General features: G+C 44.4%; 1 protein-coding gene across 1 annotated transcript; it reads left to right on the forward strand.

The window, feature by feature from the left end:
- Positions 1-248: 248 nt before the first annotated feature.
- Positions 249-21,216, forward strand: SYNJ2BP (synaptojanin 2 binding protein). Its single transcript, XM_073638900.1, has 4 exons — positions 249-439; positions 8,061-8,197; positions 9,919-10,014; positions 12,972-21,216. The coding sequence occupies exons 1-4, from the start codon at positions 382-384 to the stop codon at positions 13,113-13,115; spliced, it is 435 nt and encodes a 144-aa protein (XP_073495001.1). The 5' UTR covers positions 249-381; the 3' UTR covers positions 13,116-21,216.
- The last annotated feature ends 842 nt before the right edge of the window (positions 21,217-22,058 follow it).

Raw genomic sequence — 22,058 nt, forward strand, 5'->3', positions numbered from 1 at the left:
GGTGTGAACATAGCCCTAACAGCTGTCACAGCGCAGATACTGCAGTGGTCCCTCATAGAAGGCGGCGGCCATGGCATCTCCTAGGCAACAGCGCGTTATATCCATAGAAGTAACTGAATGGAAGCTGCTAACAGAAAGAAGCGGCTTCTGCTCCCTGACCATGTAGTTAATAATATTATGGACGTACTAGCGCCCCCAATGAAAGTGTAGCCCCCTGACTACTCCCGCTGCTGCACTCTCAGCCCAGGACTACAACTCCCATGATGCAGCGCGCCTCGTCCTCCCCACGTGGGGGCCGCCTGGCTGCGGGAACAGAAAGTGCTGGGGTTGCGTTCACCTTCAGCCTCGTCTGATCGCAGACCTGCGGGGGGAGCGGCCGACATGAGCGCAGGATCGCGGGCTGTGCTGGAGGAGATCGAGCTGATCAGGGGCCCCTCAGGTACCGGCGCAGGGAGGCAGGAGGCGGCTGCTCTGCTGGGACGGGGCCCGGTGTGGGCAGCCATGTCATCGGCCGTGCAGGCCGCGCTGCCGGCCTCTCCAGCTGGCACAGAACCACAACTCCCAGCATGCCCTATAGACTCCCTATGGGGTAACACGGTGCGGACCACCAGGTGCTTAGAGGGGCTCTCCATATAAGAGTGACCTGCTGTAGGACGCTATAGATGAGACCACCACTGGTCTGCTCAGTGAGGACCCCCTGCCACTACTTGTGGACCAGTAAAGGTGCAGACCCTGATTTTCGGGGTAAGGTCACACGGGGCAGACTCTGCAGAATCTGAAGCGCCTGTCTTAACTGCCACATGAGGGTCTCGCGAGTTGCCGTGCCCCCCATGGGACTTTCAGCAGGTGTGGTCCACCTGGCCCCCATCCATCTAACAGTCCTGTGGATGAGGTCTCGGCCCGGGGGGCGACCACTAGTCGCGACACAGGATGTGTGGCTGAAGGTGGCGCTACACCACCAGGTGAATAGGGTCACATTGCACCCCACCACAAGCAGGTCACAAAAGTCCCAGCACCCACGTGTCCTCCATAGGGAGAGAGGAAGGAGCCGGTGTCACACTCCTCTGTCCCCTCCAGTGCTGTGCGGAAAGCCCACAGGGTCAGCGCTCCTCTCCCTCCACATCTTCTGTAGGGAGAGTCAGGACCCCCCAATATACCCATAAGATGATTGGAGGGTCTGGCCAGTGTTCGTTAATGGGGTTTATCTACTGAATACATTTCTCATCTGTCCATAGCAAAGGTAATAAATGATCACTGGGGGTCTGAAAAAGTTACCCCTCCCCCTGATCTAAGAACAAGGGTCCCAAAGTTCACTGTGTGAATGGAGCAATAGAATGCACACATGACCACCTTCATTGATTTCTAGGGGTCTGATATTTCTTCAGCCATTCTGTCACCCCTCCCCCCACTTTACAGGGGACTTTGGAATTGGAAGACCCCCCGCAGCAATCATACACTTATCACCGATCCTGTGGATATGTGGAGGCCCGCCTTGACGTCCGCCCCCCCCCCCTTTGACATCCGCTCCCCCCTTGACATCCGCTGTTAACATAGTTATTTCCATGTGCCTGAATCTATTTTTATTTCTTCCACTACAGCGCCTCTCACAGTATAGTAAAGAAAGACAAGCCCACGTCTACATTACAGATCGTTTCATCCAGAATGTGATTGATTTTTTTTTTCACGTTTCGTCCCATATATTATTCACATTTTCGTAGTTAGCACTTAAAGGGTTTTTCCACTTTCCTTATTAATGGCCCCTGGGTGCTGCATAAATAAGAGAAAAAAATCTATACTTGCCTCCTGCATCGGCGACGCTGCTCCGCTCTCAGCCTTTGTCCTCTGCAGCCATCAAATTTCCATCTGAGTGGAAGAAACACTGACGGGATTGTCATTTCTCACGTTGGGAAAGAAAGCTGTGCAATGTGAATGAGGTCATAAATATCCTGCATCTACTTATTACACTGACAATAAATGAGATCAGTTGAAATATATTGTCCTTTCTTGGATACTTTTTTTTTTTTTTAAAGGACTTTTCCACCTTAATATCCCCAGTACATGCCCATCCTTGTCTTTCCCTACTGTTATACTCTCTATTTAAAAGGGTCGTCCATGCTCTTACCATCGACCCATTGATCTAAGTAAAATGTGCATGTGACGATGACCTGACCCCGCCTCTCATCTAACAGCAAGGTTCCTTCCGATGGTTTCTCCTTCCGGCCTCCAGCTTCAGAGGGAACCATCACATTGATGTCACTGGAGAGGCTGAACAGGGCTGGCATGCGAGGCCTTCACAGGAGGCAGGAAGGAGATACCTTCGGATAGATCATCCTAAGAAGCTGACAGGCGGTAACTCGTTACGTGCACAGCAGCGGTTTACTGGACCAGTGGTAAAAAAGTAGTGGACAACCTGTTTAACCTTCTTATATTTATGTCTACGAAAACTGAGTGATCCCCAATTTAGCATTGCAAATCCAATGGGATTTTCCCCCAACTTCATCAGTGTCCTGATGAAAAACACTGCTTATAAGTGATTTTTTTTAACTGCTTTTACATGCTTTTTTTCCACCCATTTATTTGAATGAGTGAAAAACGAAGATAGAATTGACATGTCACAGACAGAAAAAAACAACGCGTTGGTTGGAGTCTGCAAGGAAAAAATAAGCACCGTGCAGATTTCAGGAATCTCATTCGCTTTGCTTGTACTGTAAAGTGCAGCGTTTCTTACCCTTGAAAAACGCTCGGCAAAAACGCAGCATGTGAACAAGCCCTTTAGATTTATTAGGAAATCTAAGAGTCTGTGCACACAGGGTGCATCCCCAGTGAATTTTCCACACAGAAAATCTTTTGATTAAAGGAGCAGCGATGTGTTTGAGATGTTACAAAAGCTTATCCTCCCACCGAGAAAACTTGCAATGTAAATTCTCAGATACCAGCTTGTTACTTTACGCTGCCAATATCCCCAGAAAAATGTGTGACGAAGCTGCAACTTTTTTTTTTTTTTTGACGTTGCTGATTTTTTCCAGTGAACATACTCTAGAGCAGGCGTGGGCAATTAATTTTTCCAAGGGGCCACATGAGAGACCGTGACTGTGGAGGCCAAACCAATATGCCAAAATAAATTCTGCTTAATATTAATATTATGTATCACTTAATATTAAGCAGAATTTATGGTAGATGCTGACACCTCCCTGTATGCCAGGCGAGCCCCTTATATACAGTGTGAGCCCCCCACATAGCCCCTTATATACAGTGTGAGCCCCCCACATAGCCCCTTATATACAGTGTGAGCCCCCCACATAGCCCCTTATATACAGTGTGAGCCCCCCACATAGCCCCTTATATACAGTGTGAGCCCCCCACATAGCCCCTTATATACAGTGTGAGCCCCCCCACATAGCCCCTTATATACAGTGTGAGCCCCCCCACATAGCCCCTTATATACAGTGTGAGCCCCCCCACATAGCCCCTTATATACAGCGTGAGCTCCCCACATAGCCCCCTATATACAGCGCGAGCCCCCACATAGCCCCTTATATACAGCGCGAGCCCCCACATAGCCCCTTATATACAGCGCGAGCCCCCACATAGCCCCCCCATATACAACGTGAGCCCCTTATATACAGCGCGAGCCCCCACATAGCCCCTTATATACAGCGCGAGCCCCCACATAGCCCCCTATATACATGCAAACATCCCATACACGTATCAAAAAAAAAAAAAAAAAAAAAAAAAAACTCCTACCTCTCTCCCGTTCCCCTGGTGCTCTGCTCCTGTGCACTGACTCCGCACAGCATACGCAGTGATGTGACGTCATCGTGTCTGCTGGCTCAGTCTTGGTCCGCGGGCTAGACTGGAGCAGACAGAGGGCCGGATGTGGCCAACGGGCCGCAGTTTGCCCAGCTCTACTCCAGAGGGTATACATGATAGTAGAGAACCAGGTTCCCTTTAGTGAGCACAGTCGTGGCCAAAAGTTTTGAGACAGACAAATTTTGGTTTTCACAGTTTCCTGCTGCAGGTCTTTTGGTCAGATGATTCTGTGGTTACTGAAGTGTAATTATAAACATTTTCCAAATGTAATAAACTTTTTATTAAGCTTTCATTGGGAAATAAATCAATTTTATGTGAAGACAATATTTACAGAGATGACCATTTATTTTTCCAGACTTCTGTAATTCCCTGGGTATCAGCTTCTGGATTAAATCCTGACAGATGGCCGCCCATTCTTGTCTAATCAGTGCTTGGAGTTTTATCTCCATTTCTGTGTTTTTGTTTGTCCACCTCTTTTTGAGGATTGACCAATGGGATTGACATCTGGGGAGTTTTTTGGTCATGGACCCAAAATTTCAATATTCACTGAGCTACTTAGTTATCGCTTTTGTCTTGTGACCTGGTCTCCATCATGCTGGAGAAAGCATTGTTCATCACCAAATTGGTCCTGGATGGTTGGGAGAAGTTGTTCTTGGAGCCATGATCTCCCTAATATACAATTCCTGGGCCCCCTCCCTCTTGGCCTCTGCGGCGCTCCCCCTCCCTCTTGGCCTCTGCGGCGCTCCCTCTCTTCCCCCCCCCCCCTCTTGGCCTCTGCGGCGCTCCCTCTCTCCCCCCCCCCCCCCTCTTGGCCTCCGCGGCGCTCCCTCTCCCCCCCCCCCCCCCCTCTTGGCCTCTGCGGCGCTCCCTCTCTCCCCCCCCCCCCCCCTCTTGGCCTCTGCGGCGCTCCCTCTCTCCCCCCCCCCCCCCTCTTGGCCTCTGCGGCGCTCCCTCTCTTCCCCCCCCCCCCCCCCTTGGCCTCTGCGGCGCTCCCTCTCTCCCCCCCCCCCCCCCCTCTTGGCCTCTGCGGCGCCCCCTCCCTCTTGGCCTCTGCGGCGCTCACTCTCCCCCACCCCCCCTCCTCCTGGGCCCAGCAGCGCTCACTCTCCTTCATCCCCCCCCACCCCCGTTTCTGTCTCTCTCTCTCGCTCGCTCTCTCTCTTGCGCTCTGCCCTCTCTGCAGTGTCACAAGATGGCACACGTCTTCATGCCAGGTAATACAAGGAGCTGATCCTTGGGCATCATTACTGGTGTAAGGTGTGATGGTTGGTAGCTCATTGTCACGCGTTTGGGTATCATTTGTGAACCCCCTTGGCGTTTCTGCAGATTGCATTTAGTTTTGTGTAACTGCTGACGGAAGGAAATAAAGAAACGCGGGAACACGGTCACCTCATTGAAACAGACACAGCTCTTTGTAAAAGTATTTGTCCTTTTTTAATAGTGATCTGTATACGACATAGGATGCCCAGTACACCTTCCTTATTTCCCGTCCTGAACAGCATTTTCCCGTGATTTGCGCACGCTCATAGACTTCTAGGGCTTCCATTAAAGTCAACAGAGCCCATAAAAGTCTGACAGCCACCGAGCATGTGCAGTAACTGCTTGTTATTACGCATGCTCATCCATGTCTATAAACCTCTATGGGCTTACCCAATTTTGTGATATTGATGACTTATCTTTAGGACAAGGTCATTAATATCTGGATTTGTGGACTGCACTGTACGACCAGTGTGAGACGCTTGGGAAAGAACGTTCAGTACTTTCGTGGTAAAATATAATTTTCATTGACAATTTCTGCTCCAGTGCTTTTCTCTAGCATAGTCATGTTCCCAAAGGCAGCCTCCAGAGGCCTGACCTTCATATAGCGTGTGCCGAAACCGTGGGAGAAAATTGTTTTTGTGATCTCCGGGGAGGGTGTACAAACTTCTGCAGTTTGGATGAAAGAAATCCGAAAGTGCAATATGCTGACTATAAAATAATCTATATACTTAACATTGAAATTTCAACACTAAGGCCACGGCTCCACTATCGGTATTTGGTCAGTATTCGGTCAGTATTTTTTCTCAGGAGTGGGAGCCAAGACCAGGTGAGGAACAATCAGAGAAAAGGTATAATAGAAACAAGTCACCAATTCTGCATTTATCACCCACTCCTGGTTTTGGCTCCCACTCCTGAGAAAAAATACTGACCGAATACTGACCAAATACTGATAGTGGGGCCGTGGCCTAAGAAAAGTAGTGGAATTCTGGATGGAGATCACAGGATGGATGCTAATGATAAAAAAAATGAACACAAAATTTTCAAAACATCAGCGTAGCCTGTGAGACCACCTCACAGTACCACAAGCAACAAGTGTTATCATGTTGAAAAATGGCTTCTGGGGTTAACATTTGTAGAAAATGACACATCTCTGGTTCCTCCACCAAACGAACGTAACACTGAGCTGTTAGTGTACCTGGAATGAAGACAAAGAGGGGTCTGGATGCTGTACATTGTCACCCCACACCATAATCCTGGAATTAGGACCAGTGTGATGTTTCCTCATAAAGGAGTCTTCATTGAGTTGCCCACTTGGTCTTCAGACCAATTTCTGGGTATCATTGCGTCCAAGTCAAAAGTGGGACTCATTACTGAAGAGGATAGACCTCCATTGCTTCCCATCTGGAGACCATGTGGTCAACACAATGAAGAGGTCTTCACGAGAGAACATTACACCAGTCCTCCTGGGCTTATGGTGTAGTGGGGCATAATGTATGATAGAAGGGCCCCTCTAGTCTTTATTCCAGGTACACTAACAGCTCAGCGTTGCATTGATTTGGTAGTGGAACCAGGGTTACCAACTTGACTTTTACTTTCTCTGGATAGCGTAGCAGTTTAACAAAAAATCACGGACAGGCAATATTTTTTATGGACATATTTTTTTCAGCCTCAAATTTTTTTTTCACGTACAGGGCAAAAGAGTACCCTATTTTTACAAAGTGTCCAGTAATTTCTGGATGGGTGGAACCAGTGGTATGACAATTTTATCTAAAGCATCCCAGGAGCCATTTTCCAACAGGACCACATGTTTCTCATGCTGTTGTAAGCAGCCCGTGTGCCCTAAACGTGCTGCCATGGAGTACAGCATCTCCGGACTTGTCTCCCGTCGACCACATCTGGAACTTCAATGGTTGGCAATTGCCAAGGAAGCTGCCAGCAGCAGCTCTTGATGACTTTCCCAAGTGCAGTCAGCGGCAGCCATTAATAACCTCAGTGATATCAGCCAAGGCACTAACTGCGGGGATTTCTGCACGTGGGGCTCGATACTGAATAAATTGAGATGGCTTAACATTTTTATTCCCATTTTTTCATGATTTGCATATCATTAACATGTCTATCCATCATGTGATTTCCATAATTCCACAATTTTCCCCTCTTGGTGCCACAATTTCATTGTTGAAGAGTTTATATACCCAGATAATGACAAGTATTCCTCAGTGTTGTACAACAATCAGCCCATAACACTGACCGTTGAACTGAATATCAATGGCACCTGTCTATGGGAAGGATATATTCAGCAAGTCGTAAGTTAGATGTTGAGTTTGATGTGTTCGAAGCAGGAAAAATGAGCAAGAATAAGGATCTGATGGCCATATCGTGATGACTGGATCTGAAGATCTCCAAAACAGAGTATCTTCATGTAGCCCAAGGATGGACAACCAATGATCTGGCAACAAGGATGTGTGCCCAAGGCTCATTGGTGCATAGGCTGGTCTGATCTAAGAAAAAAGCTACTGTAGTGCAAATTATTGCTTACTGACTATGATAGATGACGGCACACGCAGGTCAGTGTGCCACGTACCACTGGACACCTTTTAGAGGTCTTCTGCAGGCCATGGCTCAAAGGGTTGGAGATGTTTTTTGGCGGCTCAAAGGGTTGGAGATGTGTTGGCTGCACACTGGGGACCTAGGAACTAACAAAAACAGGGCCAGGTCCTACCTTTTGAGACACAACAGTCATAGAAACCCTCCAATTTACTCAGTAGACACATCAGTCCACCATTAGTCACAACAAGAGCCCTGTACTTCCCAAGTAATACCAGCCCTCCCCTTCTTATCACAACAGGGCCATTCTTCGCACCACTTTTCCTCTGCACCATATATGACCGCTACTATATGCTTTCTGTCTGGAAGGAACAGTGTTACTATGTGTGTGATGTATGTAAAATCTTGGATCAGGCAGCTCATCCTTGTTTCCCTTCTTTCCGTAGGTCTGGGGTTTAATATTGTGGGTGGCACAGACCAACAATATGTCTCACATGATAGTGGCATCTATGTCAGCAGCATCAAGGAGGGAGGCGCCGCCGCGGTTGATGGCCGGCTGCAGGAAGGAGACCGGATATTGGAGGTGAGCACCGGAGCGCTCCGCCGGCTGCTGTTCTCTGCTTCCCCTCTGCTCTCATATAGAATTGTCATTTTAACGGTTTACTTAAGCGAGTGGATTCTCATAAAAAAAACCTTGTCCAGGGTCTGTTCCTGTGCGCCGGCCCCCCAGGTACATCTGTGTGAATGGACAGATCTGTGTCGCCTTACACAACGCCCAGGTGTGAACTGCAGGCAAGAACGTATATGGGTCTTATAATAGATGTGTGTCGCTCATTCCCTTATTAAATGAATACCTCCAGCTATGGAAACCTGTTCTATTACTTCTTTCTTTTTCTTGGAAGGGGTAGGATGTAAATGCTAGTGTTATTTGAAAAAAAAAAATACATTTAATTTGGGTTTTTTAAGTCCCTTTTCTTTTTTTTCTTGTAGTATTAATGGATGCATTTTTATTCCAAAGTCTTCAGGTTGTCACATAAGGTTCAAAATTCTCTTTTTTTTTATGTAATTTATTTTTATTTTCCTTTTTTTTTTTAAAAAAAAAAAAAAAGTCATGTACAGCTAAAATGTTGCAAAAAAAATTGCAGGCGAACATTCAATCACTCAGGGAGAGAGGGGGATCATTTGTACAAACATTTTGGGGAAAATTGTTGCACACAATGGTGAACACATAAAATAGACTTAAAAAAGGCCAATATGTTCCTGGACCTTCTCGCCTGTACAGTAGATATTCAGTTCCTGTCAGTATGATTTTCATGATTATTAGTTGAAATTCTTTTCTGAAAAAGAATCTGACAGCAGCATGATGTAGGGGATGAGACCCTGATTCCAGCAATGTATCACAACTGCTGCAGCCAGTAAGCTATCAGATTTCTCTGCTGCAGGTCTGCAGAGCTCAGAATGCTGAGTGGTGTATAACCCCGCCCACATCCCTGATTGGCTGCTTTCTGTGTACTTTGTATTGACAGCTGCCAATCAGTGCTGGGGTGAGGTTGGACCAGTAAGCACCAGAGCCCTAGTCCTGTAGTGATAATCTCCTGCTAATAAAACACTGATTTTACCGAAACAGCAAAACACAGCCCAGTACATGACACATCGCTGTATTCGGGGTCTCTGTCCCTACATCATGTTGCTCTCAGATTACATAACAAAAACCTGCTGACAGATTCCCTTTATCTTTTAGCCACCCAATAAACAATATATATCGCTGCCCTAAGTTATCTTAGTTCTCTCTTTTTTTAGGATTTGTAGCATGTAGAGTTTGGCTACATGTGCGGATTCATGTGGCACTTTGTGAAGTCAGGAGCTCCTTTTATTCTTAATCTCAGCAATATCCCCATCGCCTCTCCTTGTTTTTTTTTCTAATGGGAAGAAAGGAAATTTGCCACTGCCAGACACTTTATTTAGAAGTTTATATCCCACATGAACAAGAAGGATCAGGCATGTTAACATCCACCATGCCCCATCCTTAGTTGGAAATTCCAAATACAGATTAGATAAAACTCGGCTAAACCCATTGATTTCTATTGTGAACAGAAGAGGTTGTATATCCCAACATGTGTGGTCGTACATGCATGCAGTAACAGTCGTCCTCCAGATGTTAATCCCAGAGTGGCATTTGCCCCATTGCTACTCGCCTACAGATACTCTATGTATAGGGGCCATGCAACGTCTTTACATTTTGCTATGGACCATTTGCCTTTTAAGCAATTAATTTGTATAATTAATTTTCCTTTTTCTGTTCAGGTAAACGGTACTAAACTAGAAAATCTCTTGCACAAGGCGGCTGTGGACCTCTTCAGGAACTCTACTGACCCTGTGGTGCTAAAAGTCCAACATCAGGTCTGTGACATTTATTGCTCTACTTCATGGTCTGCAGCTCCACATGTGTTATATGGAGATAATTCCTTCCGGAACGATTTCTGTGTTGTGCAACTTTGAACATAAATTGTCCATTCTGTTTTTGGCTGGAGAAAAGGCACTTCATATGGCCACAAAGTCCTTGGGGTCTCCACCGTCCTCTCCTGAGCCATCACATCTTAGCAGTATTGTCACTGGTTAGGGTCTCAGAGGTCACTCTTTTCGCCTGAGCTTCTGTTCCTCTGTCCACTCCCTGTATGTGCACAAAAATTGAGCCTAACGGCAAAAATTATGGCCCCAGTCATCGTTGACTAGCCCCTCTTGCCACAGGCCCCATAGCTGGCATGCACTGCGTCTATGGTAAGTGCCATTGACATCAGCTCCTCTGCTCACATCCGTTCTTTTCACAAGCTCCGTTTATTCTTCTTCCGGTCCATCGGACTCAGACAGCAGGTATTCCAGGTCTGGATTTAACCTGCAGTCCATCAGTTTAGTAGCCCTGGTCTATTAGTGGGGGTTTCAAAAAAAAGGACAAGTAGAGCACCAAGGTGCTAGGTAAAATCTTGATCTTCATTCCCCCTTGGTCTTATGAGTGAAACAATATTTAACTTGTCATACGTAATATGTAAATCCCGGCAAGGACCCCCAAATAATTCTAATTGTAGCAGTGACATTTCTTTCGAGAGTCAGCGTTGGCTTATAATGGCGCGGCTTTCCTATAGGGGTGGTTGGGGTAGTTTTATGGCACAGTGAATCTCCTGAAAAATGTGCATGTGTTACATTTAGATGCAGATTTTGCACTGGATTTTCTGCTTAAAAATGGTACATGTGAATCCACCTCTAAAGAAAAAACCCAGTGCAAATCCAAAACCCCACAGCCGATCCTAAAAACTGGATTTCAGCTGCTTTGTTTAAATAAGACTTTGAAAAGTCCATATTAACAATGAGGCTCTCGCACAGCCATGAAATTTAGTAACCCTTTCCTGATCAACTCCATTAAAGAAGACCTTTCACCAAATTTTTCACTTTGAACTGGACATACGATGCAATAGAGTAGCTGCAGAGTGGAATAAAACGTCTGTGTTTTTTATTTTTGCTTCTCAATTGCAGATATATTAGCTAAGTCCAAGTGGGTGTTATCAGATATTTTTCACTGGGGGTCTGTACTTCTTACCCCTGTATGATGTGGACCAATCATAAGCAGGCAATAACACAGCAGGAAAAGAACACGCCCCCACCATAGCTTACAGTAGGTTTCTCCGTATGTGAGATATAAGGATTCAGCTCTGATCTTCTGGTCTAACTTCCTGCATGATTAGGAAGTACAGCTGAGTTTAGCTGTGTCACAGCGGGGAGCGGCATCTGAGGACCCCTTAATGCAAGGAGAAATCATATAAATGATTAGTTCTTTTAGTATTGATTTAAAAACGAAGGATGCCCATTTGGCATAAATATGTCGCAATACAGAGGCAGCCATTTGTCACAATAAAATTAGGTATCTGCTGTTAGTCTGGGGACCACCTCTGTAGGGGACTGTATTGTCACTTTCTTGATTTGGAGGGGTGGGAAGGACGATTAACCAGAATAATTTAAATGTAAATGTTTCATGATAGATATATTGTGACTTGCTGCTCCAGAATAAATTCTGTACACTCGTGATTTTTAGTTGTAGCCATAGAAAAAGATTTGATCTGGTTTTATCCATTAAAGATGGATGGCAGCAGATGTGTTCTACCTCCCGGTGTCGGCCATTGTTCTCGGTAGTCAAATGCGAGCTGTCAGGACTCATTCTCTACCCTCGTCTTGCCTCGTGAATTCCCCTACCAGCTGAGCAGGACGCCTGTTCCAGTCTGCAGCCTCTGCGTTCCTGCTCCTTGTGACCCCCGGCGGAGGCTCTGCTTCAGGATCTGCACAAATGGATGTATAGAAGCCGCTGCACGGATTATTATACCAGTGAGGATGTAAATGAGTCGTTATAGCAGAAGAGCTCCGCTCGGAGAAGCTGCCGGTTTGCTCTTCGATAAGTGATGTCGGCGCCACGCTTCTCTCATGGGATCACGAGCTCAGCTCTACATCATAAAGATTTTCCACATACAACTTGGTGCCACGGAGAAATAAGTTTCCTCTTCTCCATACTTGAAGCTCATAATCCCAGTGTCCTAGTGCAGATTTTGGAATGAGTAATCCAATCTATAAGACGCACGTGATTATCCTTGACAGTAAAATTGTTGTTTCTGACAATCTGATGTATTTATGGCCATCTTGACGTGCTTCTTCCTAGGTAGGAACATCAAGTCTGTCAATAGTGGCTATTAAAAGGGTAAAGGCACTTTCAGACATCCGTATAAATGGGGACCAAGACCGAACCGCAATGCGTGGCCTGACCGTGGGTCTCCCGACCTAAGCGTGACAGCCTCATTTATTTCTTTAAAGCTGCCATGCTCGGGTCAGGATATGCGCTGCCAGTCTATATAAGTAATGATATATTTCCATAATAGACCGTCAATGATTGCTGGGGGTCTGTTCTCCAGGCCCCTCATTGTTCCTTACAAAGAATCTCCTTTTTAATTTTTCTTTTCCTGGTTGTGGTGCTGAGAATTGCAACGTGAATCCAACAATGTGACGTACTGTGCAGATTAAGAGTGTCACCATGAGGAATCAGCTGGATCCCCCCCTGATGTGGGATCTGCTCTCACCTACGGTGAAGGGGGTAACGGTGTAAGTGGAGACCTCTGTAAGTCAGAAGCCATCTCCGATAGATCTATTGTATCTGTGGTGTTCTGCTGCAGTACCAGGAACCGTGGCTAAATACTGGATACTTGTCATAGGGTTAGGGAGTCAAGAGCCACACACAAGACTCCGCTTGCCACATCGTGGCCACTCTTATTATGGCTTCTGTTTAATATAATTTTTTATTATTTTTCTTTTTTTTTTCCCAGAATCATCTAAATGGGCCTCTGGGAAGTAAAAGTGATAGAGACTCTGAAGGGACGTCGCTGGCGGTGATCGTGGTGCCCGTACTTCTAGCAGCCGTGGCCATCTACGCATTTGTCAAACTTCGACAACGAGCTGCGCGATTCTAAAAAAACAAAAACAAGCCAAAGTGTGAATGTACTAAGAAGATAAACTAATACAACTCTACATACGTGCGCGATCTCCCGAGATACCTCCACAGTGTACGCTGCCTATTTAATCGCTTGGAGTGGGCACAAATCACAGGAATATTTGAGTACAATCATTCGGACAATATCTGGCATTAGATGGCATTATACTAGATGTCATCTGTTCCCATCCTAATAATTCATTTGAAATAAGTTATTTTTTTATAAGTCACATCCATCTATAATTTTTTTTTTTTTTAGTGGGGGGCCCTTTACGATATGAGGTACAGTACGAGCTTTTATTTTTTGGAATACAAAGGAAAGGATAGAAGATCCATTTTGTAGGAAACAGTCTTGCTTTAGGAAGTTGGAGCAATATTTCATCCTTCAAGTCAGAAGCGGTAAGCTCCGCCCCCATGACTCCTGCTCTGAAAAGTCATGATTACAGTAAAGTGAGAGCTCCGTCCCCATGAGTCCTGCTCTGAAAAGTCATGATTACAGTATAGTGAGAGCTCCGTCCCCATGACTCCTGCTTTGAAAAGTCATGATTACAGTAAAGTGAAAGCTCTGCCCCCTTGACTCCTGTTTGGAAAAGTCATGATTACAGTAAAGTGAGGCTACCTTGGTTTTCATATGTGGCCAGTTATGTTCAAGTGTCCTTTAGGAGGAAGTTTAGTAGGTGAAATTGTTGGTCGGGCATCTAGATTACGTACAGAGGCCTGTCCTGGTGATAGGTTCCCACTTATTACACTACTGTGCCATACAAAATTTCTAGTGTAAAGACTAATCCCCTCTCTGGAGGCTGCAGGCGGCATTCACTGATTGTACTTTCCCTAGAATATCTAGGTTGTCTTATGTGCTAGAAGGGAATTTGTTAACCCTAGAATGTAAGAAGCTTCATTGTGTGGGTATTCAATGGTCACCGCAGGCAGTAAGGAGAACACCTGACGCATTTTAAGCTTAAAGGGAACCTGTCATTACATTTGGGTATACTAGGCTGCAATCGTGCAGCCAGACTCTGATTAGTTTGGGAATTATGAATCTAGTGACAGGTTCTCTTTTAAACATGATCTGTCACCCTTCCTAAATACTTATATTCTCCATAAATTGTGGATCATTAGTTCTTAGATCTGTGTTGTGCCGTCCCTCTGTTGTTCCTCCTGATAAATGGACATTACCACTTACCGCGTGAAAAGGGCGTGTCCCTGTAGAATGCAGCTACATCAACACTGATTGGTCAATTTCAGAGTGTGTAGGGACACACCCCCAGCATGTACCACCCAGTTGTCCACATTTTTTTTTACATTTCACGGAGGAACGTCACCTCGCAGAGTTATAAGAAGTCGCAAAGAATATAAGCATTTACTTAAACAGACGTACCAGGAAAGGTGACATTTCCTCTTTAATACACTATTAAAGTCTTATTTATTTCTTACAGTGAACCCAACAAGACACATAATCTTCGCTATTTTAACCTTAAGCTCATTTGACGCCCTTATCTCGCTTTCAGCTCATAGTATTAATTTTGTGGTTCGTGAGGAGGTCTTATCTGCATAGGGCCTCATTCACACTAGCATATACTGGTCACTATTTTTTTACGATAAAGTGGAACATGACCTTATAATGGAAAGATTGGGTTCTCCTTGTGTTTTTGTCTCCCCACTTCCGATGCAAAAGACTGACCGAAACCTGCCATGTATACATGAGGCCAAATTAAATTGACTCTCCTTTTTTTTTTTCACTTTTGTAATGTAAAAATATGTTATAGCTATTTTAACGGTCCCACTAGTTTTTGAGAGCTTTTGCATTGTAATAAAATATTGATGTTCATTAAAGGAGTATTCTGACCTTAGCAAATGATAGGGGCTGACTTGTAGTATCACAGCAGTAATGCACACTGACTTGTAATATCACAGGAGTAATGCACAAGTCCTAGCGATATGCCTTCACTTGCTATTACTGGAATACCCCTTTAATTAAGCCCATAGAAAATAACTGACTAGCAACATTCCTCTGTTTTATTTCTCTACTTCAATCTAGCATTACCCAGCCTGGTCTTCACCATCCATAGACTTGATATCATTGCTGCCCAGCCGTCTTCATGCTGCCGGGCACCATTAGACACCCTTGTTTTGCTTGTGAATGTTTTCCCCACTCCCTCTTACATGATTTATCTCCCACGTAATACTTTGTGCCTTTTTTCCTGATATTGGTGCCTTGTAACAGATGTATGAACATCTGAAGCTTTACTATATGTTATCAGCATTTAAACTCCCTGGAATAATGTTCTTTCTAGTTTTTTGGTTAGTGCTTAGTCCCTCCCGTCTTATATAAAAACTTTTCAACCATTGAAGAATGAAAAGTTATATTTTTTTCTATTGTACTTTCCTTTTATTCATTGTTGACAAGCAGAGATCTTTTCAATGTCGACTGGTAAAAACAAATGTACATTACAAAGTTGCATGGACTTTTTGTTTTTCAATCATCAGACCAGCCTTTTTGTATAACCGGGTCATCCCGGGAACAGCTACTATGCAATGCCTTGTAGCGGAGCAAAGAACAAGAAAGTTTAAGGCCAAATTCAGCCGTCCATGTATCACGGCCTGAGGATGGACCATAATGCACGGACTGGCTGCTGGTTTCTTCGCTGGACTCTGCTGGCCTCATTTATGCCTATGAAGCTGTCAAATTCCAGGCCGGGAAACCTGCAGACAACTCGGAGCATCGTGGTCCATGCTTGGACTGTGATACATGGACGTCTCAATGAGCGCTCTCTCTTAGGGGTCACGCAGACCTTTGACCGCTAATGCATGGACTGTCCATCGCCCTCCCGATTCGACCATGATTGCCTAATAGAAATGAGGCTGTGATGCTCGGGGCGGGAGACCCGCTGGCATTTTTACAGGGGTAAGACAACATTTTCTGTAAATTTAAGTGATTTACAATTTTGCTATCAATTGGAGAGAAGTTTATTGACTCAACACTGACCATTGAAATGCAACATTTCTTGATAGTAGTAGCTATGTATTCTCAGCCAAAGGGAGTCTGAAGAATATTCAGAGGAGGACTTGCTTCAAAAAGTGTGGAGTCTGGGGGAGGAATGTCAAATCTTACCTGTCCTATGGACTTGTTCGGGGAATAATATTTGGATTTTAATATTCTGTATGATTTTTGTATATTAGACATTTTTCAGATCGTTTCCACACTACAGTTTAAGCTAAGATAGTGCTTGTAATTGGCTTGTATGAAGGTGCCGGAGTATGGGTTGATACAAGGGGCCGAAGATCGTGAAGTCTGTATTCATCTTATGCAACAATGGCTCATAAAGTAAGAAGAATAACGGGCAAATCAATGGTTCCTGCTCTCCTCCATTTTGATTTTTCATAGTTTTAGGTACCAGAGATAAATAGGCAAATGTGAATATTTACTAAAAGCCTAATGTACCAATCCACTAAATCTAGACCCCCCTCAGCGATTGATCAGAAGCTGCCTGATAACTATAAATCGTCATTTGTCGTTCGGATCCAATTGTTTAAGATTGACTTTAATGTCTAGATTATGATCCGGGCGCTAGTTGGTTTTTTCGCTGTATAAGTATAAGGCTTCTTAGTATTGAAGCATCCGAAACTAAAGGGCGGAGTATGGGGTATGGCTCATCTACCGAGTCTCCCAATGTTGGCTGAAAACTGAATCTTTATCTCTACTAACTTTAAATCAGCTATTTCCACTTGTTTCAGCTCCTATCTAACATATAGTATATAAAAAAAAAAAAAGAAACTGTCACCAGCTGCTTTTGACGGATCTGACATGAAGGCGAAGAGAAAACCGTTACTGAAGAATGTTATCACTGTTCTCGTTTGTAAAAAAAAAGATAGATTTAAAGGTGTTGACCACTACTTTTTGGTTGATTTCTTGTCCTAAGATTGCAGTCAGACGGCCGTATAAATTGTCCTGAGCTAGGAACTCTGTGTACGGACGGGTTGGCGGTCTCCAGACCCGAGCGTGACTATTTCATGTATTTCTATGCAACTGTCGCGCTCTGGTCGGAAGAACCAGCGGCCGGTCCGTGCACTGCGTTTCGAGCGCAGTCCTATTGATATGGCCGTCTGACTGCGCCCTAAGGATCTGATCGGTGGTGGTGTGACACCTTGCACCGCCGTCCGTCAGCTATTACCGCCAGCAGCCTAGTCTCTTCTAGTGGTCGCGGCCAGGTACTGCAGATCCAGCCACTATAGAAATGCCGGAGCTGCTGTGTTTGTCAGCATCCGATAACCTCAGGCCGTCACCGGTAACAGCTGATTAACGGGGGTGCTGGGTGTCGCTCCCCACACCAATCAGATATTTATGATAGGCCTTCAATAAAAAATAAAAAAAATGGTGGCCAACCCCTTTAACTGAAAAGTAAGTGGACTAATATTTAGATACTTTGAATAGATGCTTAAACTTACATTTGGCGGCTGTACTTAGCCAAGAAGTCAAATGGATAGCTTCTCGTAATTTATGGCTGTAAAAGATTTGTGATCAAGGCCAGTGCTCTATTAAAATGGGTTCTTTTAATTGCGAAATTGTGTAGGAAATCTATACTTTGCTTGTATCAAGACTGTACTGGTATGCAACAATAATAAAATTGTACACTGAAGTAACTCGTGTATTTCTGACATCCTTCATTTGAAATGACATTTTCCTAATCTGACAAGAACTTAGAGGCAAGTCAATATCTGTCTGAGTCTTCAATCTATACTGGCCAGGACTCTTCTCCATGATTTTTCCAGACATAATTTATATCATATTTTCCTTTACCATTTTGACTGTACCAGGGGAGACTGGCTCCATAAAGGACAAGAAACCTTTAGGAATATTTTAAAGGTTATGGACATTTTAGATATAGAGTATATGATTTGTATATAGGGCAAGTTACCTTTAGTTTATAGACTGAAACTGAGTGCAATTTTCTTATCTTCATTACTTCTTTAATTTTAGACCCCCAGATATGCAGATTGCAGCCTGATCTAAGTGTCAGATTTTTTTTGTGGGAGTGTCTCTCTCAGTAATACATGCTGGATGTGAGGATTGTGTGGATCCATAGTACTGCTGCCTACATTAGCAGATATATCAGCACAGTTTTTGTATCCTGCTTTTATTTCTTTTTAATTTCCCCAATTGTAGCTTGCTTTCTCTGCCCTTTCTTGACAGTATGTTATTGTTCCCCCTGTCCACTCTTGAGTGTTGTGTACAACCCCCTCCATGCTGCTATCTCTAAGGGCTCGTGCGCATGGCCATAGTTTTGGTCCAAGTGCGATCTGACAAAACATCAGATTGCGGTCAGAACAATGTTATTCTGTGGGGCTGTGCACATTTCAGTATTCGGATCACACTCGGCCATGCTAGTCAATGAGTCTGTGGAAACCGTCGGAATGCACTCGGATGACATCTGAGTGCAGTCTGATTTCCACAGAATGGAGAAGATGGAGAATTTTTTATCTTCTCGCCTGAGAGAATCGGATCACACTCTGATCAAAGTTTGATAAGAGTGTGCTTTGCATAATCTGCTCAAATCTCTTGGATGAGAGAATAACGGTCTTCACCAAGCCTAACACTGAGAAAAAGGAGCAGAGAATGCCATCAGAACTAAGCCGACTCTCTATTGACTTGTAACATTTTTACAGATCATTTAATTAAATGAAGGACTTGCAGATATTTTGCGTCAATAAAATGGTAGAAATTATTTCATGAAAACTATTCAGAAAGTTGCTTAACTTATATAGGAAGCAAATGAACAATAAACAAAAGGTTCAGGTGAAGGTGTATATAACCTTTAAGGGAGGGGTCATCTTCCTACATTTACATGTAATGACTGACAGTCTGCTCTCCTGATCTACATGTCTCACTGGTAACGTCACCTTTCCTTTAAGTTCTGGAGGCAGATTCTCAGGGAGATCTATGGGCCGGACCCAGATCTCCAACAGCTCATTTACGTATTAAGACAATCGTGAATTTATCTGAATTAAAACATCAAATCACACATATCCAGGTATGATTTTATTCAGCCTTCTGTGACCTACATGCCCATATAGAGTTGCGGGAGAAGTCCATTGCAGAGAGAGAAAGAATGAATATTTTCTAGCTCAAAAGTTCGGGTCCCTATTGTTTTCAATGGGATTCAAGTTCGGGTACACGAACAGAACTTTGGAATAAAGTTTGGGTCGGGTACCAGAACCTGAACTTCCACGGATTCGCTCACTCCTAAAGGACGCCATTCTTATCAGTGCCTGTGTCCAAAATGGCTCACAATCTAATTTACTTACCTGAGAAATACAACTATTAGGGGCAATTTAAACGAACCCGATCAATATGTCTGAAAGAAAAGCTAAGCTAACACAAGAAGAACATCAATCTCCATACGGATATTCTCCCTTGGGAAGATTTGTACGCAGGATGCCAGTGCTGGATGGCAATAGTGTTAATCACCGCACTGCCCATAGTTCATCCCATTGATACGATTTCAGCTCAAATAATTTTGAAGCGTTGACAATCATTTACCAGTAGAGGATGACTAACTAAAAATAACCCAAAACACTGGACATCTTTACGTATGCACTTGTGAACCAATCACCAAGCGATAGTAAGATTTCATTAAACATTGTGGGATATTTGGCTTCTACAGTCTCTACGTATCACAGTACATAGCAGAAGGCATAATGAAATCACAGCCAAATCATCAGTAAGCTCGTCTGATGGAAGGGGCTATGTAACTTTTATCTTGCTTTTACTGGACCATCTTCTAGTTTGATTTAGAAGTTGATGAAAGTTGAAATTTTATCTGGTCATAAATCTGCTTAGAAGATCATTCAGAAGAAAGGAGATCAGGGTTACAAACCCCCGGCATCAGATGAGCTGAAGGATTTGACTGTTAATTCATTCTGCTGAATGCGAAGTACTGTGACACACAGAGGCTGCAGAAGCCAAATAGTCCAAAATTTATAAAAAAACAAAAAACAAAACCTACTACAAACATGCTCTTTAGCAAAATTTTTATTTAACCATGAATGATACCCCTGAAGGTGTCCATCCGTCTTGGTTGCATAATTGTCACAAAACAAGCGCAGAAGTATCACCCACATCAAAACAATTATATTTTTTCTCTACCCAACATACATGCGCCCTCTAAACATATTTAAGTGTAAATTTGGAATAATCACCAGCTAAGTACACTCACATCACACCTCCCCTGCCATGCTTCACATTGGGCACCACACATGTAAAATCCATCCACTCACCTTTGCATCTTAGAAAGACATGGCGGTTAGTTCCAAATATCTAAAATTGTGACTCTGACTACAGTATAGGTTTCCACTGATCTAATGCCCAGTCTTTGCATTGCTTGGTTTAAACACGTATTGTTGTTGTTTGTGGACTTGTAGTGGCTTCTTTGCAGCAATTCATTCATAAAGTCCTGCTTTTCACGGTATCCATTGGAAAGGTAATGTTGAGAAGTGTTCGTTACGTGATGTCTGTGCATCATTTATGAGGACTGTTATCAGAGGTGCTGTCAATTTGCAGCTTCTAAGACTGGTGATTCTGATGAACTTATCCTCTGCAGCAGAGGTAATACTCTGTCTTCATTTCCTCATGAGAACCAGTTTCATCATGGTGATTGATGATTTTCATGACTGCACTTGAGGATAATTTCAAGGTTCTAGCAATTTTATTCTGAATTGACTGACCTTCATGTCTTAAAGTAATGATAGTCTGTCATCGTTGGAAACGATTAAAGTAATAATGGTTTTCCACGGTGGAAACCTTCAAAAGGAACCTGAAGACCCACCTCTTCTGGCAATCCTACAACCTGCATTAACCACCTCTCCACCATACCGCACCACGACCAGCTCTACCCTCACCTACTGTATCCTCACCCATCCCTTGTAGATTGTGAGCCCTCGCGGGCAGGGTCCTCGCTCCTCCTGTACCAGTCGCCATCACGTTTTGTTCAAGATTATTGTAATTGCTATGTATACCCCTTTTTCACATGTAAAGCGCCATGGAATAAATGGCGCTATAATAAATAAATAAATAATAATAATCATTTCTCTTAGTTGAATGGTTCTTGCCATATTCTGATTTAAAACACGGCTCAGCCCTGAATTAAACGGCCCTGTGTATTAACACTGCTTGCAAAACTCATCTGATGGTCACAAGCACGCTCACAAGCCTGGTGATTCCACAAATGAACTCTAGATGAGGCGTGCCTGTGACGCGCCCCCTGGGCCGTGGGGTACTCGGTGCCAGGCCGGTCGTTGCTAGGGGAGATGTCACAGTGGCGGTGACCCGGTCCGTGACCCAGGGCGGTCATTCAATAGGGGAATATTTACAGGGGATTTATGTACAAAGTTTGTGACGGCACCTGTGGAATGCGGCTAAAGGGAGCTGCCGCTGCGGAGCAGGTCCTCTGGAGCTGATGTTAGTGCAGCAAAGCTGGTGTGGCTCTCCACAGGTAGAGCTTAGCTCCAGGGCAGTGTAGATGTTGTAGGTTGTGCTGGGCGTTGTAGTGCAGGGTTTGATGGCGCAGCAATAATCACAGAGACGATGGAGTGCTGTCCTCAGGGTCTTTACTCACGGTTATTGCAGTCCAAGTTACAGGTACCAGCGTAACTTCCCTCATCGTGCTGCGCTTACTCAGTGAGGGGTTCGGGCAATCCTCATATCTCCGGAGTACTTAGCGGGACCCTCTTCTGTGTCCTCTCTCTGGCCGTCTCCCTGCACCTCATACCTAGTGTCCCAATCCGGTACCTGCGGGCCTTGTCGGGCGACGTCTGTTCCGTCCCCTGGGTTCTATATAGCTACCTTCTTGGTGAGACTGATATGGACTGTTGGCTGCAGGACTTGAAATACTGCAGCCTCCAGTTCTAGTTGAGACATAGAGTGCTC

This window comes from Phyllobates terribilis, unplaced genomic scaffold (assembly GCF_046119375.1).
Source record: "Phyllobates terribilis strain yellow unplaced genomic scaffold, ASM4611937v1 Scaffold_7__3_contigs__length_470593459, whole genome shotgun sequence".
In the NCBI taxonomy this organism is placed as follows: Eukaryota; Metazoa; Chordata; class Amphibia; order Anura; family Dendrobatidae; genus Phyllobates; species Phyllobates terribilis.